At 32.9% G+C, this 27,541-nt stretch overlaps 1 protein-coding gene and 2 long non-coding RNA genes across 12 annotated transcripts in view; 1 reads left to right on the forward strand and 2 right to left on the reverse strand.

The window, feature by feature from the left end:
• LOC106673100 (2-oxoglutarate dehydrogenase, mitochondrial) lies at positions 1-20,642 on the reverse strand. 4 transcript variants are annotated; one of them, XM_014405064.2, is made up of 17 exons: positions 20,624-20,642; positions 11,437-11,701; positions 11,173-11,364; positions 9,436-9,538; positions 8,476-8,568; positions 6,506-6,761; positions 6,209-6,443; positions 5,972-6,151; positions 5,721-5,901; positions 5,535-5,662; positions 4,992-5,475; positions 4,759-4,935; positions 4,209-4,674; positions 3,998-4,145; positions 1,620-1,774; positions 1,188-1,295; positions 1-554 (listed from the first exon to the last, which is right to left on the reverse strand). In XM_014405064.2, coding segments are annotated over exons 1-17 (3,273 nt in total). In that variant the 5' UTR covers positions 20,626-20,642; the 3' UTR covers positions 1-454. The 4 variants fall into 4 exon arrangements, with proteins under 4 accessions (XP_014260550.1, XP_014260554.1, XP_014260556.1 ...); XM_014405068.2 differs by lacking the exon at positions 8,476-8,568; XM_014405070.2 differs by lacking the exon at positions 1,188-1,295.
• LOC106673102 lies at positions 11,828-27,054 on the forward strand. Of its 5 annotated transcripts, XR_001341349.2 has the most exons (6): positions 11,828-12,578; positions 16,872-16,994; positions 17,059-17,209; positions 21,156-21,340; positions 25,979-26,213; positions 26,302-27,054. It is a non-coding gene; the product is annotated as an uncharacterized LOC106673102 (long non-coding RNA). The 5 variants fall into 5 exon arrangements; XR_001341348.2 differs by having other exon boundaries at positions 25,979-27,054; XR_001341351.2 differs by having other exon boundaries at positions 17,059-17,158; positions 25,979-27,054.
• Positions 21,340-27,541, reverse strand: part of LOC106673103 — a 17,590-nt gene continuing 11,388 nt past the window's right edge. For all 3 annotated transcript variants that reach the window (XR_001341353.2, XR_002910433.1, XR_002910432.1), the window contains 3 exons: positions 23,105-23,168; positions 22,078-22,142; positions 21,340-21,660 (listed from right to left, as the gene is read on the reverse strand). This is a non-coding gene — a long non-coding RNA (uncharacterized LOC106673103). The remainder of the gene's footprint in view (positions 21,661-22,077; positions 22,143-23,104; positions 23,169-27,541) is intronic.

A 27,541-nucleotide genomic window follows, 5' to 3' on the forward strand; every position in this document is an offset into this window, starting at 1 on the left:
TTACAGACTTTTTTTTAAAATTAAGACAGGCAAAAATAAATAATGAAGCAAAGGAAATGATAGAATGACATAAATAAATCTTGTGACAAATTAATGCAAACAAAAAAAAAGGTGTAATCCTTACAAAGAGTAAACTTGGTTTTCCTTTTTTTTCAGGAAATTTCTAATTGCACTAAAAATAAGATCTCATTCACTAAATTTTGGTTAGAACAATAGTCTGGTGACAAGAAAAACAATCTCATAAGAACAGTTACAGAAAGTTCAAAAGAGAAAAATAAATATTCGTTCGAAAAGTATTTTCGTTCGGATTATCACGCATCTGATTTTTCTAAAATTTGGTTCCACCAATTGTGACCAAATAGAACTGAATGAAGGAAAACGGAACAACAACGCGAACCAGGCTTGAAAAGTTCGTGCAAGTTAATTGAAACTAAAAATCTTTCTTTGAAAGAACTTAGATGCTCAAGGCATCGCTTAAAAGTTGAGCTAACTCCTTCAAGTGCATCATTTTGCTTCCGGTTGCTGCGGAAGCAGCTGCTGCTCTTCCTGCATAACTGAAATAAAAAGAAAAACGTACGGAGATTAGATACATGGGAAAATGAGGCGTTTTTAGATGGCAGTGAGACAGGAAAATATCAAAACGATCGACTATCACCAGTGAAATATGATGAAATTCTGAATATTTCGAGCTAAAATATTGAAATTATAAAATAGTTACACCATTATTACCAGCTTACATATTTTGTTTACAAAATACTTCAATACCAATGATTAATCTATTTATTTTTAGGATTATCATTACAAAAAATAGGAAAATGTAAAAAAAACTAATTTCAGAATTTTATCCTCAAACCATCCTAAATACTTTAAACTAATGGGGGTACATAAGCCTGTTTTGTTAGATGTACAAGTAATATAATCAGGTAAACCAAAATCTATTTTGACATTTTTCAGTTTCTGAAATATTTGTAACATAAACAAAACGTTAATGTATTAATTATATTACTTAAAACATAAACCATGCTTTTTATAATATAATGTTTTTAAAAATAACAATAAAATGTGCTTAAAACTTCAAACTCTCTTGCAACATGATATGTTTTGTGATCTTGTATCGTGATATCAACTGGAAATTTTAAATAAAATAATGACAGACGAGGGGATGGTTTCCCTCCATCATCACCCACCTAACTGTCCTCTGCTGTTCCTCGGTAGTCACCACTTCGGGTTGTTTATTCTCGGGAGACTTTCCAAATAGGGACGATAGGAAACCACCCCCGCTCTCTGACTTTTGGCTAGAACAGTAAACTCTCAAAAGCCTACACCTACTGGCTGGATGAAAAACTTGGCTCAAAAACTATTAACGACTGAACTCGTGTTTATTCATCAGAAATTCAAAAGTGTGAAATACGTTTGACGTGTGAAAAAAAAGTTGAAATGATTGATGAAATTGCCCGAGCTTATTTGTACATTTTAACAATCAATCCCCACACAGCATGCACAAATTATATTATTAAATTAAATAAATTAAATATGACATTATTGATTAAATGTTAACTTAAATGAATCTTCAATGCAACTGTAAATGGTTATTTTTTTGAAAGACATCATATACTTACACAATTTCACGAGATTTGTTCAAAGCGGTAGCAAATCTGGGTTGGACGTAGGTCCATGATCCTTGATTTTTGTGTTCCTCTTGAGCCCAGCATAATTTCGCATTAGCATATTTAGCGCACTCTTCACGTACAAGATCATGCGGGAATGGTGAAATCTTAAATGAAACGGAAACAATTTATAACGGTGTTTAAACAAGACTGACATTTACTTTTTAACATGTTAACTGGGAGTGATTGACTGGCTTTTCCCTTCACATGGGGTTGAGGCCAATGTCGCTTAGGCAACATGGCACAGGATGAGAATGTGTACAGAGAGCTCAAGCAGAAGGGTTAGAATGGATCAAGAAGTTTATGTGGAACTTTTGGAATCGGATATGGATCAGTTGTTGACAAAATATTGAGGTAGGTTTGGATAATGAAGTTAGAAAATTAATAAGGAGCTTTGACTATTTACCCCACAGTTCCACTTCATATGTCCAAAGTGGCAGCACTAAAATCTTGGATAAGGTTAGTTTAGTTTGGCAGTCAAGGAAGATTTTTAAACCTCGTGATAGGATTCCACTGTCTAAGCGCAGTCCTAAGTATTTGTCTTGAAGGGAAATCTGTATGTTTGGTGTTTATGTACAGTGGAGGGCAATTTTTCTTCATTTAGTCTTGTCTCCATCACTTTTAGATAAGCTCAAAATATTCTGGGATGTTGGTTGGAGCATATTGGTAAACAGAGCAGGTCCTGCATAATCTATCTGAAGAAAACAAGGCTAACCGGTTAACCACGTGCAACTTATTGCTTCAGCGGAACAATGCAGAAGCGTTTTTTGATCACTGGAGATGAAAAATGGGTCCTCTATGATAATCCAAAATGCAAAAGGATGTTTACACCCTAAAAAGGCGCTTTTGTGCATTTGGTGGAGTATTCGTGGGGTCATTTTGAAGTGCTGAAACCTGGACAAACTGTGAGTGCAGACCTTTACCATGAACAGAAAAGGTGTTGTTCGATAACAAGATAATGCAAGACGAACCCTGGAAAAAATTAATGAATTGAGCTGGGAGGTATTGCTTTACCCACCATACTCACACCTAATATTGTACCATTGGATTTTCATTTATTCCAATCGCTACATTTTCTAAGTCTCAAAAAAATTTGGATGATGTCCAAAATGCCATCTCCAGGTATTGTGCTCAAAAATCAAATGATTTTTATCGATCCGGCATTGAAAACTAAATGGCAAAAGGTTGTCGATAACGAGGGTTGATTTTGTTGATTAAAAATAAAAACTTGTTTAAAATGTATCTATTTGAATTTAATGTTATGACAGTGCAATTTATAAGGGCCGCCCAAAGCCCTTCCACAAGTGACTAGAAGGAGGAGGAAGGAGATTTCCACGGGAAGAAGCCTGTAGGCTTCGAGCTGAACGGGAGGTGACACGTGGGAATTTCTTTTTTTTGGTGAAAAAGCAGCAAGGATCAACCATCTTCCACAAGCGAGAATCGTGATGCAAGTTTTTTTTTTCATTTTAATTTGTTTTTCGTAAAAAAAAAAGAATTTTTTTATCATTTAGTTTGCAACGAAGAGTAATTTTTTTTGTTTGTTTAACCTTCACCAAGTCGGTTTTGCAGCTTGTTTATTTCATTTTATTAATAATAATAATAATTAGTCTTGTAAGAATTGCTTCTGTTTTTTAATTTAAAAGAAGATAATAATAATCAGTCAGTTTCCTTTAATTAAAAAAAAAAGTCAAATTGTCATTTCCAAACTGATGACTTTAATTTCAAATTTTGTTAATTTCTCAATATAAGAATTGTTTCTTTTTTAATATTTCTTTTGTTTATTATTCATTCATTTGTCTAAACAAGGAAAAGATCCACTCCCTCGGGGAAGGTCCAAACAATAACACAATAATGTAAAAAATGACATTACTTTGTGGTTCCCCAAGATTTAGATTTCTGACTGAGAAGAAGGAAAGGGCGGAAAGTTGGGAGGGAACAGGAAACTTGCTCTGGACCTTGGGGATTCAGGACTAATTCTTTTTTGTAAAAAAAATCTTTAAGAAATGTTTTATTAGAGGCGTTGGTGATGATGCAAAGGATATTAGACTAAAATATTCAATTTAAGAATGCTTGCTCCCAGTATTAAAATATTAAAGGGTAGAAACTTCACAGTTAACATGCTAACACAATAAAATTAAATTATAAATTGAATGGTTGTCAATTAAAAAGTAATTAACCAAATTCAGATGTGTGATACTCATTAAGAAACAATTTTGGCATAATTAAGCAGTTAAATATGACAAGTTTAATACAAATTTATATAATGATTTGAAGAAAACTAGCATCTAAAGTATGTTGTTTAGTTTATGTCAAAAGTTCTAGTGACTAACCTGTTCGACCCGAGCGATAGCGATCTGTTCTTCCAATTTCTTTTCGGCTCTTGCCTTTTTGATATCATAGAACACCTTTCCTGAGCAGAAGATTAATTTTTTCACACCGCTAGGGTTTTGTGCAGCAGGCCCTTTTTCAGGGATCACCCTGTAGGTTGAATTAAACAATAAATTTAAGAAAATAATATTGAAAATAATCATAATAATTTACCTTAGAAATTGTGTATCTTCAGTCATTTCGTCAAAACTGGACTTTGCTTCTGGGTGTCTTAACAATGATTTTGGGGTCATAAGTATGAGAGGCTTTCTGAACGGTAATGCAATTTGTCTCCGTAAAATGTGGAAGTAATTAGCTGGTGTAGAACAGTTTGCCACTATCCAATTTATATCATGAAGCTGTCTTATAGCGAATTCTTCACTTTGTGGGGGCATGTAATCTTGATCATCGGCGCTCATCTGCAAAAATCTCTCCAAGCGTGCAGATGAATGCTCGGGGCCCATACCTTCCATTCCGTGAGGGAGGAGCATAACGAGACCAGACTGTCGCACCCATTTTGCCTGGCCAGATGAAATAAACTGGTCAATGATACATTGCGCCGTATTGTTGAAATCGCCAAACTGTGCTTCCCAGCAAACCAACGCATTTGGATTCGTCATGGAATAGCCAAGCTCAAAGCCTAAAAATTAATTAATTAAAATATTAATACAGTCAATTCTGCTAAACATATATGGATTTATTTTAATTTTCAGAAAAATCGTACCTAGAACGCCAAATTCTGAAAGAGAACTGTTGCATACACTGTAAGGGGCCTGATCCGGGTAAAGATTGCACAGGGGTCGGTATGTTGCTTTGTCCACTGTTTGATGATGGAGCACATGATGGCGGTGAGAGAATGTCCCTCTTTCAACGTCTTGTCCAGAAAGTCTCACATGAATACCTAGAAAAACGCTAATTATTATAAACAACATATTTGATAATTTTTTGTTTGTTTACCTTCTTTTAGTAAAGCTCCAAAAGCCATTGCCTCACCCAAAGCCCAATCAACAGTTCTCTGTTCAACCATCTGCAGCCTAGCCTTCAATATGCGCTCAATACCTTTGTGAATGACAAATTCTGCTGCATTCGGTGGGGGAGATGAGAACCGCTTTCCAATATGAACAAGGGTATCTTCCTTGACGCCTGTAGGGGACATTTTTAGAGGGTCTTTACCTTCAAAAAACCCTGACCATGGGGAATCTAGCCAATCTTTGAATTTTATGTGCGTTTCCTTTCCGGCTTTACCATATGCCTCTTCACAGATTTTATCGTATTTTTCCTTAACATCTTTAACCTCATCGGCATTGACAACACCTTCTGAGATGAGTTTTTCTGCATATTTATCTAATACAGGCTTGGTCTGTTTAATTATTTTATACATAAGCGGTTGTGTAAACATTGGTTCGTCCATTTCGTTGTGTCCATTTCTTCGATAGCACACCTAGAAAATGTCAACAGTTTAAACGCATATTCAATTAAAACAATCACTATAAAACTTACAATATCTATCACAACATCCTTATGAAATGTGTTTCTCCATTCTGCCGCAATATTGCAGATGTGCATAACAGCTTCCGGATCATCAGAATTTACATGAAATATGGGGGCATTGACCACTCTAGCAACATCTTTAAAAAAATGGATTTTTTTTAGATTATGTTAAACCTCACATTAAATAAACAATACCTGTGCAATATGCTGACGATCTTGAAAACCTTGGATCTGTTGTGAACCCGACTTGGTTGTTGACTACAATGTGGATTGTGCCGTGAGTTGTGTAATCTGGTAAATCCGACAAGTGAAATGTTTCGAAAACGACACCTTGTCCACAGAACGCTGCATCCCCATGAAGTAAAATAGACATAACCTAAAATAAAATAAAATATAATTTCTCTAGAAGTATGATATAATTTATAAATAAAGGATAAGTTTATTACCTTTTTGCCTTCTCCATCTCCCCTGTAGAATTGCTCAGCACGGGTTTTTCCTTGAACAACAGGGTCTACAGCTTCTAGATGAGACGGATTAGCAACGACAGCTAATCGAATGTTCTTGTTGGTGACTCTGTTTAAGCGTTCAATATATGTACCGAGATGATATTTTACATCTCCTGACCCCTAGGGTAACATCCGATTAAGCTATGGGCTTAAATTATTTCATATAATGTGACTTACATCATCAGCCGCTTCAAGAGCTGCAAACTGAGTGAAAATCTGCTCCAATGGTTTTCTGCAAACATTAGCTAAGACATTCAAACGGCCCCTATGAGGCATGCCCATGACAACGGACTCCACACCAAGTTCAGTCGATTTATCGATGATTTGCTTCATTGCTGGGATTAATATTTCTGCCCCTTCGAGACCAAATCGCTTTTCGCTTGACCACTTTCTGGCAAGAAATGCTTCAAACCTGTGTACACGTAAAAATAAGAACCCAGGACAAAATGGGTTTTTAACCAACAACAAATTTACCCAGTTGCTCGTGTTAATCTGGCAAGTATCATCCTTTTGGCGTTTGCATCAAAGTCCATTACACCGGGGGTTTCTAAACGTTGTCTGATCCAATTACACTGTTCCAAAGAATTAATGAACATAAACTCCACACCAATATGTCGACAATAAACATTCTCTAGTCTCTTAAGGATCTCTCGTAAAGTCAGAATCTTCTCCTTTCCACCAATAAACGTTGTTGTGGGTAACTTAAAGGATCGATCCATATCTTGTTCATCTAAATCCACATTAAAATAATTGTATTAATACTATTTAAAACGCAAAGAAAATTTAATTTGCTTAAGTAATGTAATATTTTCTGAAGAATTAATGTATCAATTGTCTTCAATTTGGGAGAAGTCCGATGATTGAAGCTAATTATATTTACTATTGGGTTGTCCGGAAAATAATGCAGGATTTTGGTATTAAACAAAAAAAAAGAAACTAGTTACTTTAAAGCAATGTTCTTTAATCAAAATAATTTCCCATACTCTCAATACATTTCTCCCAACGTGTTGGTAACTTATTAATTCCGTCTGAGTAGAATTCAGAATTTTTAGAATTGATAAAGTCAATAAATGCATTTTCCAGTTCCGTTTGATTTTTGAATATTATGTGTTGTAAGTAGTGGTCCAGGTGTCTAAAAAAATGGTAGTCAGTAGGCGAGAGGTCCGGAGAGTAGGGTGGGTGAGGCAAAGTTTCATAGCCAAGCTCCAATAATTTTTGTGACGTTACACGTGACACATGTGGTCGAGCGTTGTCATGCAACAAAATGGGCCCTTTCCGATTGACCAAAGAGGGCTTCATTACTGCCAATTTTTGATGCATGGTATTAATTTGGTTACAGTATGATTCAGCATTGATGGTTTCGCCAGGATTTAAGAAGCTGTAGTGTATTAAACCAAATGAAGCCCACCATACCGTAACCATTACCTTTTTTTGATGAGTTGGGGGCTTTGGAAAATGTATTGGAGCTTCTCCTTTGTCGAGCCACTGTCCAGAACGTCTAGTGTTATCGTAGAGAATCCACTTTTCGTCACATGTAACAATTCTGGCCAGAAATGGGTCATTTTTGTTTCGACAAAGAAGTGATGCACAAACATCAAAGCGCTGATTTTTTTGGCGATCGTTTAATGAGTGTGGAACCCAATTTTCGAGTTTTTTCACTTTTCCAATCGCCTTGAGGTGGTCAGCAAGTTCTCGAACAGTTGTTTTGGGGTTTTCTTCCACCACTGATCGCAGAACATCATCATTAAGAGAGGAAGGCCTTCCACGACCTTCTTCATCTTCAAGGCTGAAATCTCCCTCCCGAAATTTTTTAAACCACCTTTGCACAGTGCACTCATTAACACAACCCTCGCCCCAGACTTGGTTAATGTTTCTAGCCGTTTGGGCTCCGCTTCGGCCGAGTTTAAACTCGTAAAAGAAAATCGTACGAAATTCTCGCTTTGACATTATAAGGATGACTGAATTATTTCCAAGTAGCGGAATGCTACAGAGGTAAACAAACAATATCATTTGGAAGAGGATTAATAAGTGTTGACATTCATACAAATGAGTAATCCTGTAAACGTAAACAGAATATTTTATATAGATTTTTTTTAATGAAAACTTAAAATCCTGCATTATTTTCCGGACAACCCAATATATTAGTTGTTTTTTTAAAGTTTTGTGCTGAAAATTATTATTTTTTAGAAAATAGAATTAACTATTCAAGCTCAAACCAAGCATTCTAAAGCCACATGAACAATACACTAAATGCATCCATAAAACGTGCAGAAAGAAAAAAAAAAATTGTTAATTTAGCAGATACTGATGACACAAATGAGTATAACACAACGGACAAGAAGGATCAGAACAAGAACACAAAACAAGTACTCCAAAAATGTGTCATCAATAAATACTTGATTATTCATAATTAAGTAAAATAAAAATGAAATGTAGCTACATACTCTGTTTCACGCCAAGGATTCTTTTCTGGAGAAGTTGTGAATGAGACTTGGGCTCAGAACTAGACTTGGATTCATTCTGTTCTTTAACCTTGTCTAAACAAAATAACTAATTGGCAAAACTGCAGGAAGGATTAAAAGCAGACATAAAAAGAAATAAAATATTCAAAACGTTCACAAATGATGTTAGTATTAATTTTGAAAAAAAAAAAATGAATACAATTTGAAACATATATGCATTGTTTCATGATTATTTTACTAATGAGTTTAGTTTTATGCCTTAAATAATTGTAATATTAATTTTGTAGGCTTGTACTTTCATTTAGTAGACCTCTTGCTAGAATTCTGTTGGGACAATTGACATTAATTGGACAATTTATACCAATCGAGAATTTAGTATGAAAAACAAATACAACTATGGATGATAAAGAATTGTTATGCAAATAGTTAACTTTGTTTACAGCACAACAAGCGGATGAAAGAAGATGATGAAAATATAACATGCAAATGGAAAGTATAAGCCTTCAAAATTTGTAAGTTTATTAAAGTAAATTTGATTTTTTAAATAATGTATATGCATATGTATGCACCATATACACACTGTTCCTCATATTATGTTTAAAAAAAATTAAAAGATACACAAAAGTACTATAAAACAAAATTTGCACATTTGCAATCCAATAATTTAATAAGCAGATTTTCAATTAAAAAAAAAAAAAAATTTGATTGTTTAAAATTATTTTTGTAATGCAGAAGCAATGCTTGGAACTGACAATATAACTGGACAGATGAGTCATAATTCAATTTTATTCATGATTATTGCAGTTGCATGCAATTTTGGTATGAACTCATAAAGATTTGGAAAAATTAAGGAACATGCAAGATATTTTCAACTAGACAAATCACAAAGGTGGGGGGGGATAAATAACTTACTTTAAGAAAATGCTTTAAGCATATACTTACCAAATGAGTAGTGGCTATAGAGTAGTTCCGGAGGGTGCCTATCGTCGAGGTCTGCAGATGAAATTCCCAGCGGATCCAACTGAGCAATGTGGTGACCGCGGATCTGAACACAACATGATTCATGCCAACACACAAAAAAATATTCCCCAAGTTTATTTTAAAAACTAATTTATTAGTTCACAACAACAAAAAAGTCACAGATTGAAAACATATTAGTCGTAGAATAATAGTAGAAAAGAAAAACTGATCTAGTTTTACCTTAGATTGGAAATTGGAAAAATCGGCCTTAAAACATGCCCCAAACAAGACAAAAAGCACAAACAGACAGACATAAGCAATAATAAGCTAAATCACCCATGTACCCCATGCAAAGTTATCAGACTTCTCTTGAATTATTGAACTAACACTTATTTTGGTAAAATGATTTATCGATTTGGTTAGATGTGACGTGAGATTAAAAATAGTCTCATTGAAGGGGGCGCTTTTCGAATTGAAAGCCTTACCGAGCATTTGTTGTCTGACAACCATTTCATGTGGAGTTCCCTTACGGTCCTTATAAGTTGAATGCAAGTCTGCATACATGATGTTCAAAGGATCGAGTTCAGACACCAGGTGGCCCCGTGCCTAATTTTATAACACCAATAACATTCCATTTCAAACAATAAATTTGAACAGTTTTTACAAGTCACTATTCTACATATAATTTTCCCCTTATCATGCTTTTTTCCCATTTTTTAAATTTATTTATTGCATTTCTTGGTTTTTCATGCTTATAAAAACAGACTTTTTAAAACGCTAGCTTTATACCCATACACATATATATTTCAAACAAAAAACTTTACCATATAATTAAATAAATTAATTTACGATAATTAATTGCCCAATTAAATAATCATTAAGAAACCGTCTAAAGCCACAATCAAATGACACAGCTATACCTCTACTTCACAACAATTCCTTGTCTTATAGACTTTGAGTTTATTTTTAAAAATCTTTACAAATCCCAAACATAGAAAAAAATGTTTACAAAATCTTGATGTTAATTTAGATTTGTTTAAATATATCCACGTAAAGATTGCAAATTTTACCTTTTATAAACTAGAATGCATTAAAAAATTTTCTTCCCATACAACATACACATCCATAATACATAACAAAACGAGCCATACAAATTGTTCCTGGAAAATCAAGCATCACCTTTCCTCATTCACTTATACTGTTTCCTTCTATGGGGTCTTAGGTAAAAATTATATTAAAAAAAAAGAATATTGTAAAAACTATTGAAGTGCAAAACTGAAATTTTATGAAAATGTGTACGTTTCAATGGTGCAAATAATTGTAGAAGATAATGTTAGTTTGTTAATTTTATCTTGTTACATTTGATAACCAATTTCCACTTTTCAAGATAAAAAGAACAGTCAAACTAGAATTGTACAAATTGAATAAATTAAAGTTCTAATCCTTGTGTCAAAAGTCATTTCATATATTTTTTTCTTTTTTTTTATGTGTAAAATATAATGTCAGATTAAAAGTCTTTATCCTAATCCTTGAACTTGTTATCAAGTAATTTAATGTCAATAGTGAGCTATGTTATTGTGGAACAAACAGAATAGAAAGTCTCAAAAATCCTTATTTTCTTTCTTGCCTGAGGTGAATAAATGATAAATTAATGTGATCTGTTTTGATGTTGGTGAAATCTAATTTTCTATGACTACAGTGTTTACTGTGTTAACGTACCTGATATGATCTTATTATAGCTTGAACAGCCAGATGGTCATCGATCACTTTTTCGCTAACTTGCGGAGAACCAAGATTTGAAGTAAACATTGAAAGTGGTACATGACCTTTCTGGGGTCCTGCGATTGATGGAGGAGCTATGTATGCCTGGCCAGGAGGAGCATTAGAATTACGAAAAAAGGCATCCCATGACTAACAAAAAACAAAAAAATTTAAAAAAGTTCGTTTTAAAAATTATGAAGTTTACAAATCAATTAAACTCACTGCATGGACGCTTGAAGGATCCTGAAGCCAGGCATTATACATATCCTCCACATATGTTGATGAGGAACCACTTAGAAAAGGTTCTGCTGCACCCGATGAACTCGCATATTTGCGAGTCATGTAACTTGCAGCTGCTGTGTACGGAGTTAAATGGGGATTTGATGATGCACCCTTGACCCATGTCGCAAATTTCTTTCGGCCAACCAAATTTGGCACGAATGGCACCAAATTATTACATACAAAAGACTGGATGCGGTGCATAATCCTGAAACAAATATTTAACAAAAATTTAATAATCACACAAAAGTAAATAGCAATGTTCAAATTTAATTATCGATCCATTAAAATTTATTCTTATCATAATAAAATATTTTAAAAATCTGACGGTGCACTTTTTTAAGATATATTTCACTACCTTTTAGAAAACCATAGTAAGTTTATAAAAAGTATTTCAGTAGTTATATAAAAAATGTAACAAACATACGGTAATCAACAATAGCTTTGCACTTTTAGGACAAAATATATGACACAAATGTAAATTATTCAGAGACCTAACTCAAGACTTCGTATTTGTTAATGTTTTGATTAACAAACTTGCACAAAATGGACTTATTGATGACCAATTATTTTTTAATTAGAAAAAAGGAATCATCATATTGATTCATTATGATCGTATGCAAAAGTGAAGCTTTTAGTATTTGTATGTAAATATTCATCGATTATAGTCTCAAGAGAAACAAAAAGAGTACCAACATGACTAGACATATTGTCAATTATGTAAATTTATGCTGCTTATGAATTGTTTCATGTCAGATCAATTTTATTCTGTGCTTTGGAAAATGAAAAATATAATTTATGATTATGAAATTTACACTCAGAATAAAACGACTTAAACCAAAAATATGACATTTAAATAATATATGACTTGAAAGTTAAGTACATATAGTTTTATTTTTAATTTGGCAAAATATAAGTCCACACCAATGTAATTAAAACAGGTTTAACTTGTAACTGTTTAACATTCAGATGTTTTGACAATCAAATACCTACTTATTTTATCCCTGCATATTTAAAATTCACTATTTTTTAAATATAGCTGATATATATTCAGCCGTGCAATAAGTGGGCCTAAAATTTGTTCGGTAAGTATGTTTTAACGATATAAACATAAAAGTTGTCTGGACTTACACTTTTCCCCTAGATTTCGTAACTCATTTTTAGAATTGAGCGTCAGTTAATGGAGTATGATCATGCCTCCGGCATTTCTTCCATTCTCGGCATTGAGTTTGTCTCATGTTTAGATTTTTAAGTGAAATTCTGTTACTAGTATTATTATTGTGACTGCACAAAGTGTTATTTGTTTTTGTTTTTTACTCAGCTGGTATCCCGAATATAATTTGTCTTCAACAAATAACATTGCAGAATTGTACTGTCATAAATAAAAATATACCAGACAGAATTGGCAAAGTATTTGTTAAGTGTTTTGTCAAGCATGTTAAGAGATATTATGCAATCTAACTTTTTTTTACAAAAGATCGAGAAAATACAAGAAGGAAAGAAGCAACATTTAATCGAAATGGAAAGTGAGTAACATTGTTGCAAATCAAGGTAAAATTTTACATAAAACATACATCAAACGTTTGTGTATATTTGAACATTTGTGCCACTTTTGATCCCTGAATAAACATAATTAACCCTTATCTCACCCACTTCTAAAAATGAGCAATAATGTGTTAATTTATTATGATTAACATTTTTTTTTTAAATTGTAAAAACTCAAGTATTTGGGCAAAGGTAAGCATCTAAATTTGAAACTAATTACTCATTCAATTTTGCCTTCCAGCTCAGCTGTAAGTTATAACCAAGGCCAAAGAAGTCCAAAAGCACAATTTCTCATTATGACACAACTTGTGAAATGATACGATTTTAGATAACATGACTCCTTATCTAACAGAAAATACATTTTACTACAATATATGCAAATAAAACTAGTTTTTAAAGAAGAGTAAACAAAAAAACTATATCCTCTACGTTCATAATTAGACAGCTTGATGAGATTTAGAGGTCATAGGAAAATTTGAAAATACTCTTTGGAAAAACAAGAGTTTATATTTTAAACAAAGGAAGTTTTCGCAAGATAAATAATCAAATTTACACTATGCTTTTCATCAATTATACTCAATATCATAAGCAACAATATTAAGATGGCTCCAGACATGCGGGACTTGCCCGAATGCCAAGCAAAAGTTCGTCAAATTTCGACTAGTGAGGAAGGTGCTTGGTTATTCGCCAAACAATATTCATTGCTTGTTTAATTGACAGTTCTTTGTCCGCCAATCCTATTTATTTTTCAATAATAAAGGATTCCTAACTAATATACATAGATGTATTAATGAAAGAACATCGTAGCGTTGTTTCTGTCAGTTAGTAATAGATTGGCTTAACATAAGTCTTCGAGTTCCTTGATCTGTATCGAGCTGAACCAATAATTTGGAACACTTCTCTTCTGAATATCAAAAATGCATGGAAACGGACCGAAAGTGAGATGGGGCAACAGAACTCTGTGACTGAGTTGTAGCCACTACACAGAACAGTAACCGCAGCTGCAGCAATGACAGTTTAACTGTTGTCCATCAAGATTGGTATTATATTAAGGCCTTGCACGGAGCTTGGCAAATATGCATTCACTTTTCCTGCACAAACTGGCTGGTTGTACGAACCCTGCATGTATGTATACACTCTATTTTGCATCGCAATCTATTGTCAATTGTTATTTAACTAGTACAAAAATAAATCTAGAAAGATTTTGACTTTGAAAATTTTAATTAGTAACAGTAATGTGGCAATGACATAGCAGAATAGTTAAAATCAGTTAAACCACCCGTTAAATTTGTAATAATTGCCTAACTTAACTTCTACAAGCGATGCGTATAAAACAATAATTTATAAAATTCTCACAAGATCTCAACATGACATCTTGTAGGTGAATAATTAATTTAAATAAGGTCAACCAGAGAAGAACTCTCGATTAGACAAAACTGAGCTTAGATATACTGGAAGTATAACAAAAATTGCAATTGAAAAAAGAACTAACCCCACCTACAAAACTTATAAAGGACACAGACTATTTTTTTATCATTTTCTCTTTGCTTATTATATAATATTTATTTACAATATAAGCTCTACAGGCAAGGCCCCAAAAAGAGCAGTTAAAAGCATACAAAAAATAATCATCAAATGAATAATCTAAAATAACAAAACTAACAAGATATATAATAATATGATAAAAACAAAATACTAGAATATTAAGAGTTCATCTATAGAAACAACATAAAAGAACATTAAGCATTAGAGATATTCTTTTTCAAAGTGAATAAAGTCTGAGAAAAAAATCAAAATATGCAGGAATTGAGTTTCCCAAGGAGGCGAGTCAGCTAAGCATATAATCGGTGCAATGTGCTCCACAAAAAAGTTTGAACCCTTCTCAAAATACACTGAGGAACTCACCAAGAGAACAGAATCTCCGGAGAGGAGATCAGAGAATTGAGAACTTTTCATATAAAACCAATACGCCAAGGGTAGGTGTGCCAAATTTAAAAAACAAGTATCTAGTAGCCCTACGCTGGACAGATTCAACCAGATTAATCATAGTTTATAAAAAGGGGGTCTTAGACAATATTACCATACTCAAGATGACTGTGGACGAATGATAGTTATAAACATTCTAATAGTAAATAGATTACCCAAGACTGAAGACATTTGACAAAACCTAATTCTTTAAAGCCTTACTTCTAATCTTGGAAATGTGATCACAATTTTTTTTAAACCTCTCATTCATCATTATAATCAACAACTTCGGTTGATATAACTGTAAATCTTTAAGGAATAGTGTTACTTTACTTGGCAATGTTGGGATTGAGTTGAACTTCAAAAACTACCAACTAAAAACTCAATTATGTCAATTTGTATGTATTTTTAAAGATTGACCTAAAATAGGGCAAAAGCTTAGCAGATAATTGAATTTGCTTTTTCATCCAGAGGATTCTGAGGGAATAAACACCAAAATGGCGTACTGGTTATACACCACAATGGTTTGACCCTTGGTCACATATAGAGCACTAGCACGGTGGCGATAGGATATATTATTAACCACATCTAAGGAGGCATCATCACAAAATTCTGGAAAGAGTTAAATGAGACAACAGTATCTGACAAAATGAGAGAAAGGTACTACTTTGATAGACTCTTCCGAGTGGACAGATAATAGAGACCTTTGGAAGAAAGGTGGCCTCAAGTTTCAAGAAGAGTAATACGGTACTCTCTAAACCCTTATATGGTAACCCAATTATGGTACCCAGATGGATCAAAGATGGAACAGGGAGTGTATAGGGATAAAAGGGCCAAACTACACCCAGGCGAATCCCCTTGGTCTAACCCCAATGATTTTCCAAGCAGAAGTCCAAGCAATACAACTCCGTTCACAGAAGTTAATAAAGAAAAATATGAAATGTACCCAGATATGCATACTCTCAGACAGCCAGGCAGTCATAAAGGCAAAAAATGCGTATGCTTTCAATTCAATACTTGTCTAGGAGTGTCTAAACTGCCTAATGACTCTGGGAAAGCAAACAAGATTGCCTTAAAGTGGGTTTCCAGAAATGAAGAATATAAGGAAATGAACAGGTTGATCAATTAGCCAAACAAAAAATGGGCAACCCTCTCACCTATGGGACCAGAATTACAACTATATCGGAGTGTGTGCTTAAATTGGAACATACCGGGTATGAGGCAACTAAGAGGTTTATAAACCTCTCAAAACGGAAGATGAAGGAATTCCTCTCTAAGCAGGCAGAATTTGAGAAGAATTATAAGCCTCTATACCGGTCACTGACGTCTTAACTATCATCTTAAGAAGTTAAAGCAGAGACGGAAACATGCAGGCTCTGTCAGGAGGAATCAGACATATCAGCACATATCATTTATGAATGTAATGCGTTAGCCCGTTAACAGTACTGCCACTTCCTTAGGACATTTCTCATACCAAGGAGATCCAGAAGAGGCACTAAGGAAAGTGCTCAGTTTCATAGGACAGACAATAGGTCTGATTTAGGTTGCAGTGGAGGAAAGAAAAGCCATAATCAATAATGAAAAAAGTAAAGATCAAACAGTAAAATATGGTGGGACGAAAGAAACCAAGATGATCAAATGACCAATGTAAAAAAAAACAAACATTAAAAGTTAAAGAAAAAGCAAGTCTAAGATGTGAATGTGTTACACACTGAAAGCCCATTACTTCTATCAATATGCATAATATAACTTACTGTTAGGAAAAAGTATCATTTTTTACATTTTATAATTACATAACGAACATTTTTTTCAGACTGATATAATAAAGGCATAAAGTGTATTTTAATATAATAATATTTTTCTTTCAGATAATTTTCAAAATTTCATCGCAGAATGTTCATATTGTCACCCTACACAAGAAGTAGACTGAATAATAGTCAGGGGCACTTATAAATTATGCAACACTTCTATTTGCCCAATGGATTTTGATTGTGAAACTCTGTTCTGTAATACTTAAATTAACTTTTTAAAACAGGATTTTTTTTTGTTAACTAGGTTCAAACCGAAGGATGCGGATATTGTGACGCGTGATAAGCCCATGAAGTGGGAGTTGTTGCATAATTGCAAATCAGCTTTGGGGTGTGGATATTATCTGGTTGGTAAAATTCAATTTTTGAATTTGAAATTTTCTACCATGCACAAGGGGGTAGGTACTGTTTCAAATTTGAATTAATTTAATTAATTGTACTTTTTATCTAAAGTCTCGGCTGAGATGAAAACTTTGTCACGAACGGTTTTTGAACCCCACAACCTTCGGCTCAATACACTGCTGCTCTAACCACTTGAGCATAACACTACGATAGCAGCGATAGCTCAACGGCGTTATGCTCAAGTGGTTAGAGCAGCGGCATATTGAGCCGAAGGTCATGGGCTCGAATCCCACTCGTGAAACTTTTTAATCTCATCCAAGACTTTAGATAAAGAATATAATTAATTGTAATAATTAAATAGGCCAATTATAACTGCTAAGCACATGGATTTGAAATTATTATTGCATGTTGAAATTTAAATTTGTGCTTGGGCTTAGTAAGAGAAATTAAGAAGTCGTTTTTTTTGTATTAAACCTAATAAATTGTTAGATTATTGTAGAGTTGTAATTGAAAATGTTTTGGACTGCAGTCCCTTAAAACGGACACTAAAAATAAACTATTTCACAGGGTCAAGTCGACACTTGCCAAAAAGGAAATTCTAAACAGCCAAAAAAAAAAAAAATTAAAATGAATAAAAAATAAAACGTGAAAAAAATAGGCTAAATCAGACAAAGTTTGCAAGGCGTTAAAGGTCAACGTAAGAATTTTCCAGCCTGTCTATCAAGGATTTTCCAGGAAGGTAAAACTGGGTCATGCTTTAAAATTTGATAAAAGGGATCTCCGTGAAAAAAAATGAGTTTGAATTGAAGATTAAAAAAGGTGAAAAGATTTATGACAGGTGAGACGTTTTAATTAGGAAAAAAGTGAGCGAGACCTTGCAAAAACCCCTAGCCATGGGTATCTGGTTGGGGGAAAAATTGGCCAATTTACCTGTTTGTTATTTTACGTCAATGAAAAATTGTTCTACTCCGAAATTTAATAATTTGATTTTTTCTCTCCTGATGACCGGGAATATTTCGCAGATCTTGGGCTGATTTTCAGAACCGCTAGGCCGACCTCACATCACGACGGAACACCGAGACCGCGGAGTTTTCGAGACTGAAAGGGCGAAACTGAGAAGGCTCGGCGAGGCTGGCGTAAAGAGCCGGCAATGTTGCCACACGGCAATTTCCCCTTCGGCCAAACCAATTCCCTGCTTATTCAAGGAAAAACATTCACAAATAATTATCCTCCTTGTTTTGAAAATTTCACTGCCCAAAAATAGACACTGACTCTCACAATTGGTGATTTCAACGTTCATACCCAGAACTTGCCAACTCATCGCTCAAACCATACAAAAATTTTCAATTACAGCAAATCCAAAAGAATTACAAAACATCGAAGCACTTCTGTACAATTACAAGCCTAAATATTCTACAAAAATTATATAAGAATTTGCTCACAAAGATATCAAACTGAACATCTTGCTTGAAATGCAAAAACGTTGATAACACAATTAAATACAAGCATTTACTCAGAAAGATAAGTTCAATTGTGAGGTCAAACCATCGGTTAAACAAGAAAAGAATGAATACAAATATAAACATCTCATGAACAATAACACGTCCAAATTCAGAGTTCAGTTGTGTTAATAAAAAGGAAATTGTTATAACGAGTACCTAATATCGAACATCTTGCTTGAAATGCAAAAACATTGATTCCACAATTAAATATAAGCATTTACTCAGAAAGATAAGTTCAATTGTGAGGTCAAACCATCGGTTGAACAGACAAAACTTACAAGTCATAAACATTAACATATTTATGTTTAGAATCAAGTCAATATAAGACAAAATTGTTAGAATAAGAAATACATAAATACTGGATCGGTTGAACCAGACAAGAATGAATACACATAAAAAGATATCATGAACAACAACATCTCCAAATTCAGAGTTCAGTTGTGTTAATAAAAAGGAAATTGTTATAACGAGTATCTAAAAATTGAACATCTTGCTTGAAATGCAAAAACATTGATTACGCAATCAAATATGAGCATTTATTCGGAAAGACCCTACTTGTGAGGTGAAACCATCACTTGAACAGAAAAAAACTTAGAAGACAAACATTAACATATTTATGTTCAGAGTTCAGTCGTGTCAATATAAGACAAAATTGTTACAATAAGAAATACCTAAATATTGGATCAGTTGAACAAAACAAGAATGAACCTACATATCCATATTCAGAGATCACCTACATAAATAAAAAAGAAATTGTAATAGAAGAGCATTCTAAAATACTGGTAATCTTGCTTGAATTAATTCCACAGTTAATTATATACAGAGAGATCCGACCTTCAGTTGACAACACAAAACTCAGAAGCCATAAACATTAGCATTTGGGTGTTCCGAGTCCAGTCATGTCAATATAAGACAAAATTGTTAGAATAGGAAATTCCTAAAATATTGGATCAGTTGAACAAGACAAGAATGAATTTACATGCCATGAATAATAATAACATGTCTATAGTTAGGGTTCAGTCATGTCAATAAAAAACAAATTGTTAGAATAACAAGTACCTAAATATTGAACATCGCTTGAAATGAAAAAACATTGATTCCAAAATTAAATATAAGCATTTATTCGGAACGATCCTACTTGTGAGGTCCGACCATCAGTTGAATAAGACAAAACTTAAGTCATAAACATTAACATATTTATGTTCAGAGTTCAGTCAAGTAATATAAGAGAAATTAAACGAGAGAATAAAAAATACCTAAATACTGAACATATTACTGGAATGTAAAATAATTTATGCAATTAAATATAATAATTTTTCCGAAAGTCCCTAATTGTCAAGTCCGACCTTCAGTTGACCAGACAAAACTTAGAAGTCATAAACATTAGCATTTGTATGTTCATAGTTCAGTTTTGTCATTATAAGACAAAATTGTTAAAATAAGAAATAAATATTGGATCAGTTGAACCAGGCAAGAATGAACTTTGATATCATGAACATTAACATATCCATATTCAGATATCAGTTATGTCAATAAAAAGGAAATTGTAATAGAAAAGCTGGGCATCTTGCTTGAAATGCGGAAGAATTAATTCAATTAATTATAATCATTTATTCAGAAAGATCCTAATTGTGAGATTGAACTATCAGTTGAACACAGCAAGAATGAACATGGATGTAATGAACTAAAAGGGAAATTTTAAGTGTACAGTATCTAAAATACTGAGCATCTTACTTGCAATGCAAAAGAATTGAGTCCTCAATATTAATAAGCGAAAATGAACATTGACAAAGTTTTAATAAACACAACAGTAGGCACTAGGGTCAAAAGATACTATGTTAACAGGCAAGAATGTCTTGCAAAATTAATGACCTTAATATGAAAGCAAAAATTAATTTTATGTATTCAACTTGCTATTCATAGTAATAAAAATATTGATTGAATCATTGAAAAAAATTGTGTACTTACATTTTAAGTTTGATTATGAAAAGAGATTGAATTAAATAACGATTCAGTCTGAAAATGAAAATGAACTGAATATAGTTCTTATAAAAACTGAGATGGCAAGAATATTTTTGGTATATCATTTATTTAAATTTAATGATCTGAATTGTGTACTTACTGGTTAATTCAGATTAAACCAATAAATTGATCAACAAATAAACACCAACAAAATGTTACAACGTCTACAAAAAATGGAAAAGGAAAATGTTAAAACATACAATATGAACTACTGCCAGTCTTATTAAACCAGCATTAAAAGTGCTTACATTCTTCAAAAAGTTTGCAAATGATACCAAGCATTGTCGAAAAAAATTCCAATAACAAAAAAGAAAACTGGAAAAGAAAAAAAAATCTTTAGCAATAATTAATAGCATAGAAAGGTATGAGAACCAAACTTGTCAATACTGATAGATAATTTATTTTGTTCCACCTTAAAATTCAAATAAAACAAAAAAGTTCATTTTATATGTTAGTGACATTTTTTTTTTTTTAACAGGTTTTGCAACAGCAGAAGTCCCCCCCCCAGGGGAATTTTTGAAACATTTGTTTGGGCAAGCCAATTGGGTTGGAATTCAAGACCGGCAAAATTTGAACTCAGGGGCCCTTATTGTGATGAGTCACCTTACAAACACCTTAAGAATTGTGGCCACCGATGCCTCTCTACCATCAAACTTATAATAAGTATTTTATATTTTTTCAATGTTTGACAATATTAACACGTAAATAGCACAGTAACACTATGTCTCTGGAAATTTATAATATTACTAAAATATTGTCAATAAATTGGTAATTTTTAATGGTTTATTGCCAAATGATATCAATAGCAAGATGAATGCTTGAGATGTCAGATATATATTTTTTTTTCTCCAAAACATGCATTACCCAACTATGCTAAATAATATCAACTAGTATTAAAAAATTGTACTTACATTTATGTTGTAAAATGAGGAAAAAAAAATTCCAAGAATGAAATTTACTTAAATTTCTGGATTACGATGTACCTGAAAATCATTTAGTTTAATCCATATATGTTTAGCAATCATAAATGACCATATTAATGATTTAAATTAATTCACTGAACACCAACTTCTTATCTCAACCTACAACCTTTTGAAATGTTTTGAAAAAGTTTTTTTGAAATTATGGCAAAAAGAGGGGGAAAATGAAACAAGTTTGTTGATGAGTTTACAAATTCTAGTTATACTTGTAAATCTTTGTTTCATGCTTTTTCATTAATATTGATTTTTTTTTCAAAATAAAATTGTTTGCTGAAGAGAAATATTGCTATTAAATTTTTAAGATTGGCTGTGTTTGAAACATAAATATGAACTATTTTTCTCTTCTTCAAATTCCAATGTGTAATGTAAAAACAAACATTTTATATGCTAATAATAAAGGAAGAAAAACTGTTTACTTACAGAAATTTAGATTAAACCACCAATGCAAGCATCAATGATGAAAACAGCAAAACATAAAACAGCATCTGGAAAAGAAAAATATTAATGATGATTTAAAATTATATTTTTGTTATTAAATTAAGCACATTTAACAAATAAAGAAGAAGTCAGAAAATTTAAATTCAAAACTTGTTATGTGCGGTTTGCAATTGCAATCTTTTTCTTTTTATCACCTTTTTTTCTCCCCATTGTGGACAATCTTTATTCTATTGTTTTTTGAGTTGCAGACTGAATAATCATTGTCAGTGTGTTTTAATGGAAATTTTGGCTGAACAGGATTTTGTGTTTTTTGTCTAAATACTGTATATTGTTATTGGTAATGTTTTGTTAGTCTGCGAATCAGTAAACACTTGTTGAAATGATTGGTGTGGATAGATCGTCATATTTAATGGGAATTTTAGTTAAATTTGGAAGAGGGTACAATAGAATCATCAAATTTCTTACAGAATGAATAGAAAAATGGGAGAACTAATATTAGTGACTATGTTATGCAATAAATCTGTACTTACACGCTTCCAAAAATTCCAATATTTTGTCAATCATAATAAAAAAGATAACCGAATAAAGAAAAACAAGATCTACAAAAGAATAGAAAAACCGAGTTTAAAATATTTGGTTTTGTTAACATTTAAATAATTGACATAAAAGATCTTTTGCATTATATGACCACATTTTATATGTTGATTTTACTAATCATCATAAAATAAAAATGTTTATTGTTGTTGGTGGGTGTTGGTCAGAAAGTCGGTTAAACCATGAATCAGCACTGGGTCCATCTATACTTGATGTTATTCAAATGCATTTTGCCTTTGTGCCATCTTCAGAAAGGAATCCCTAGCAATTTGAGTAACATCAAAAGCCCAAGTGTAGATTGACCTTAAAATTTATCCAGAGCTGATTCAACATGTGTTTCATATATGTTGATGTCACATAAAATGCTTTTCAAATGCATACTTAAGTACAATGTTAGAAAAAAATTATTACTTACACAAGCACAACTTCAACAGTTGAATAGTAATCAACTGTAATTATATTAATTACAAACGAATAATCTGAAAATAATAAAAAATAATTCATTAAAATGATCTACCGTCTTTAATTTTAATTACTGAATTATTTACAATTTTTAAAATAATTACTCAATAAACTATGAATCCTGCCGTTTGATTATAAAAAAAATATTGTGAGTTTTGTAACATATTTCTAATTTATGCACAGTTTTATTAAGACTGTAAGAGTTTAAAAGTTTGAATTATATGTTAGTTACTAGATTGTTTTAAACAAAATGTAAAAAGATTTAATTAGGAAAAGTATAGCAATAAAGTTGACAAGCTTTGTTTAAAAGCTAGAGAGAGATTGTTAGGGATGCTTCATTGTAAGATGTACTGGTCAATTTGCCCAGTTTTTTTTTTTTTTTTTTAAATTCTGTAATGTCAGTAGTAATAAAGAACGAGTAACAATGTCAGTTTTGAATATACTGCTGTTAGTTTGTACAAGGTAAACACTACGTACATTCAGAATTAACACTTAACTTGAGCGTACATAAATTAGTTTAAAATATATTTTTTATAAAGAAATAAACTGGTTTGTTGCCATGGAAATTATGTAGTAATTCATGAAATCAAAGTTTAAAAAAAATTTAACAAAATTATAAATTTGATTGTAAAAATCAATAGCCGATTGATGGCACGAGAACTCAAACAGACTGTCAGATTGTATGCACAAATTATAGAATCAAGAGAAAGCAGGGCATAAAAACAAACAGTTACACCAATTACACTCATGTTCAAAATGTGTTAGTTAAACTGTTAAAATGCACTGCTCACAGTATATAAGAGGAAATATTAGGATAAATAGGAATTACTTACGTTTTAAAAACACAGTAAGGAGCACTGACTTTTAAACACTTTCTCATGAAATAATTCAAAAGACAAACTGGTCTTATATCGCTATGGAAATGAGTTTGCAATTTAATGTGAAAATTTGCATCATATGACCATTTTCTAGAAAGAAAAAATCAACAGTGGAAAGGTATTTGACTTTTTCCTATCATTTCTGTCTGGTTTAGCCATTTGTAATTTATACAATGAAGTGCACAATAGTCATCTTATAATCTTCAGTGGTTGGTTTTGTAGTAAAAAGGAAATATACAGGGGAAAAACACTGACTTTCCACTGAAGATGGCAAGAAGCGTGACAGACCTAAACACCCAAAATTGAATATGGGGGCAGTAGCAAGATAAGAAAAATGCTTGCCCAGAAGGGTTGGTTGTCACGGACAAGTGGTTAAACCACCTTCCCGTACTTTCTTCACATAACTGACAACATAAATTCCATAGGCTATGATGAGAGTGGATGTATTTATTAGCGTGAATGGGTAGTGTGAAAGGGTCAATGGCAGAATATTGAGTATCCCATTGACCCTCAGTTAGGTTAGTTGTACAATATGTGTAGACAGTTATGGAGGAATATTCACCTCTACCCTAATTCAGTGAATGGTATGTTGTAAGAGAGAATGTATTTAAAAATGAGTGTGGAAATGCAAGCACTGGGTGCTGAATTGACATTATGTTAAACTGATTTTGCTGAGTGCATTTTCAAAAGAATTGTAACTTGAAAATCTCAGCTAGACTTTCTTATGTACTTTTAATTCATTTGTTTTTTTCAAAGAAGAGGTCATACACATTAAATAAAACTACAATATAATTTTTTTAAAGTAAAACAAATTAGAACCCTAAATGTAAACCCTCTTTCTAATAGTGGCATATGATGGGAGTGGATGTATTTATTAGCGTGAATGTGTAGTGTGAGAGGGTCAATGGCGCAATATTGAGTACCCCATTGACCTTCAGTTAGGTTAGTTGTACAATATGTGTAGACAGTTATGGGGGAATATTCTCCTCCACCCTAATTCAGTGAATGGTATGTAGTAGCAGAGAATGTATTTAAGAACAAGTTTGGACGCGCATGCATTGGGTGCTGAATTGACAGCATCCTGAGTATGTACAACCCCAGTACCAGCATCTTAACAGGAACTTCAAAATTCATAAATGGGTGATGAAAGTGCAGCAATCCTAATTCGGAACCATTGCATTCAGCTAATGTTTGGCAATCTTTGCTGCAATACATTGCATTACCCCTTCAACCCTGGTGGCTGAACAAGTAAGGCTGAAGTCTGCCCCAGACTGCCAACACAGGGTGGGTGATTCTCGAGGCCTGCTGACAATTTATTACAAATGTTGTTACTGCCCATTGATCACGAGAATGATGATGAAAACTCTGCACATGTTTGTATTATATGTACATACAAGTGCAGATTTGAGTCTATATAAATCCAAATCTTTCTAATGGTTATTGGGCACAACTTGTAAGTAACAGAGGATTATGTATTCTACAGATTTTGACTATTGTTAAATTGATTGGTTTATAAGTAATGCCTATGATATCTCACTGTTACAGGGGGCTGGCAAAGATACAACTATGACAAATATGTATTTATAACAATATGACAATTTCCTACAGAATTATACATGGCCATATTGAGTACGGTACATTTTATATAAAAGAGGAAATGAAAACCTACTTACATTCAATTAAATAAATTCGCAAGTTCCAACCACAAATATTTTTCAGTACAAACTGGTTTTTGTCGTCATGGATATCAGTTTGCAATTTATTATTAAAAGGAATAAAAATTGTATCATATGATCATTTTTGATGAGGGCATAATTTGCAAACATTGTTGTAAACTTTTTGATTGGCAATAGAGAATAAGATTTATAAAATGACAGATTAGATTCACTATAAAATTTGAATTAACTCACACTGTATTATTTGAGGTTAAATTAAAATTAAACTTTCAGGATATTTCATAATCTTCAGTGCCCAACAAAAACTTCATAGACAAGAGGAAATAACACAGATCAACCATCAAGGAATGCTTCGACCTACATGCGTTTTGACTCATCGGGACCTTCGCCACCAAAGGAAACTGAGGACCTGGTACAATATTGCAGGCACAAGAATATACAATTAATCATTAGAACTGATGCTAACTCACACAGTGAGGAATGGAACAGCACAAACACCACAAAAGAGGTGAGAAGCGTTTAGCATTTGTACTAACTAACAATTTTAACCAATAAGTTTTTGATATTACATTCACTACCCGCTGTATTTCAAACAGTGACGTGCCTATCAGAAAAGAAAATCCTGTGAATCAGCACTACACCCATTAACAATACAAATAGACGATTCACTAGTCAACCAAGAAATAGCATTGCGAATCTTCTTGGACAATATTCCTTTTGAAGCAATGGTTATATCAAACACTGAGGAACAGACAAAACCTGCTGCAGATGGATAGAATCAATGCTAAAAAAAAGAAAAGTGCAGGGCTCCATGTTCCACGAAAAAGTAGAAGCAGCAGGGGCGAGAGGGTGTTTGCAAGGAGGAATTCTCTCTCCTCGGCTGTGCGATGTGGTGGTGGATGATCTCATATGCAAACTAAATGAAAGCGGAATCTATGCCCAAGGCTATGCAGATAATACTGGCATGCTAGTCAGGGGAAATTTCGACACAACATTAAAAGAGCTTACCCAAAGTGCACTAAACACGGTGGAACATGGTGTTCACAAAGGGAACGTAAAGCAAGCCTCTCAAAAACCATCCTAATTGCTTTCACCACGAAAAGAAATATAAGGAAAGACAAGGTTTACGTTTCTGTTATGAAATGCTACAATTAAAATAGTTGAATTTAAGCCGAAGTTAAATACCTAGGAATAATCTTTGTTAAGAAGATAGCCTGAAACCCACACCTGCAGCATACTACTGTAAAAAGTAAAATATTGGTAATGACCACAAGAAGAACTCTACGAAAATCTTGAGGATTAAAACCGAAATGGCCTGTTGGCTATGGCAGTAATAAGACCCCAAAATAACCTATTAATCTGGTGGACCAAAGCTCAACAAAAAGTAGCTACTCATCATTAAACAGCATACAAAGACTAGCAAACCTATGAATCACAGGAGCAAACCCTACAAGTGCACCAGAAACTTTGCTAAACCTACGTCCACTGAAACATTTATGCAAGGAGAGGCTAGGAAAAGCTCAGTTAAGCTCCAAATACAATCAAATTGCACAGGAGCACACAACCATAATTAATAAAATCAAACACCCATTATTAGAAATGGGGACTAATTATATGATCCCGAAAACATTCTTTACAACATCATATAAAGTCTCAACAGATTATAAAGGAGAGGAAGAACTCAGGAGAGTATCAGATACAATGATATGGTATACAGATGGCTCCAAAACAAACGAAGGAACCGGATTGGGCGTTTTCTGTACAAGCCCAAAACATGAGCAATCAAACTCATTATGGAAGTACACTTCGGTCTTTCAAGCAGAAATCAATGTTTAT

Source organism: Cimex lectularius, unplaced genomic scaffold (assembly GCF_000648675.2).
Source record: "Cimex lectularius strain Harlan isolate CLEC.00 unplaced genomic scaffold, Clec_2.1 scaffold205, whole genome shotgun sequence".
In the NCBI taxonomy this organism is placed as follows: Eukaryota; Metazoa; Arthropoda; class Insecta; order Hemiptera; family Cimicidae; genus Cimex; species Cimex lectularius.

Bases quoted from the DNA above. Each gene is read 5' to 3' on its own strand.
- LOC106673100 (XM_014405064.2), bottom strand. The intron at 8,569-9,435 runs GTAAGTATATGC...TATTTTGTTTAG, and splicing joins CTATAGCCACTACTCATTTG to ACAAGGTTAAAGAACAGAAT. The intron at 4,675-4,758 runs GTACGATTTTTC...ATTAATTTTTAG, and splicing joins TTCAGAATTTGGCGTTCTAG to GCTTTGAGCTTGGCTATTCC.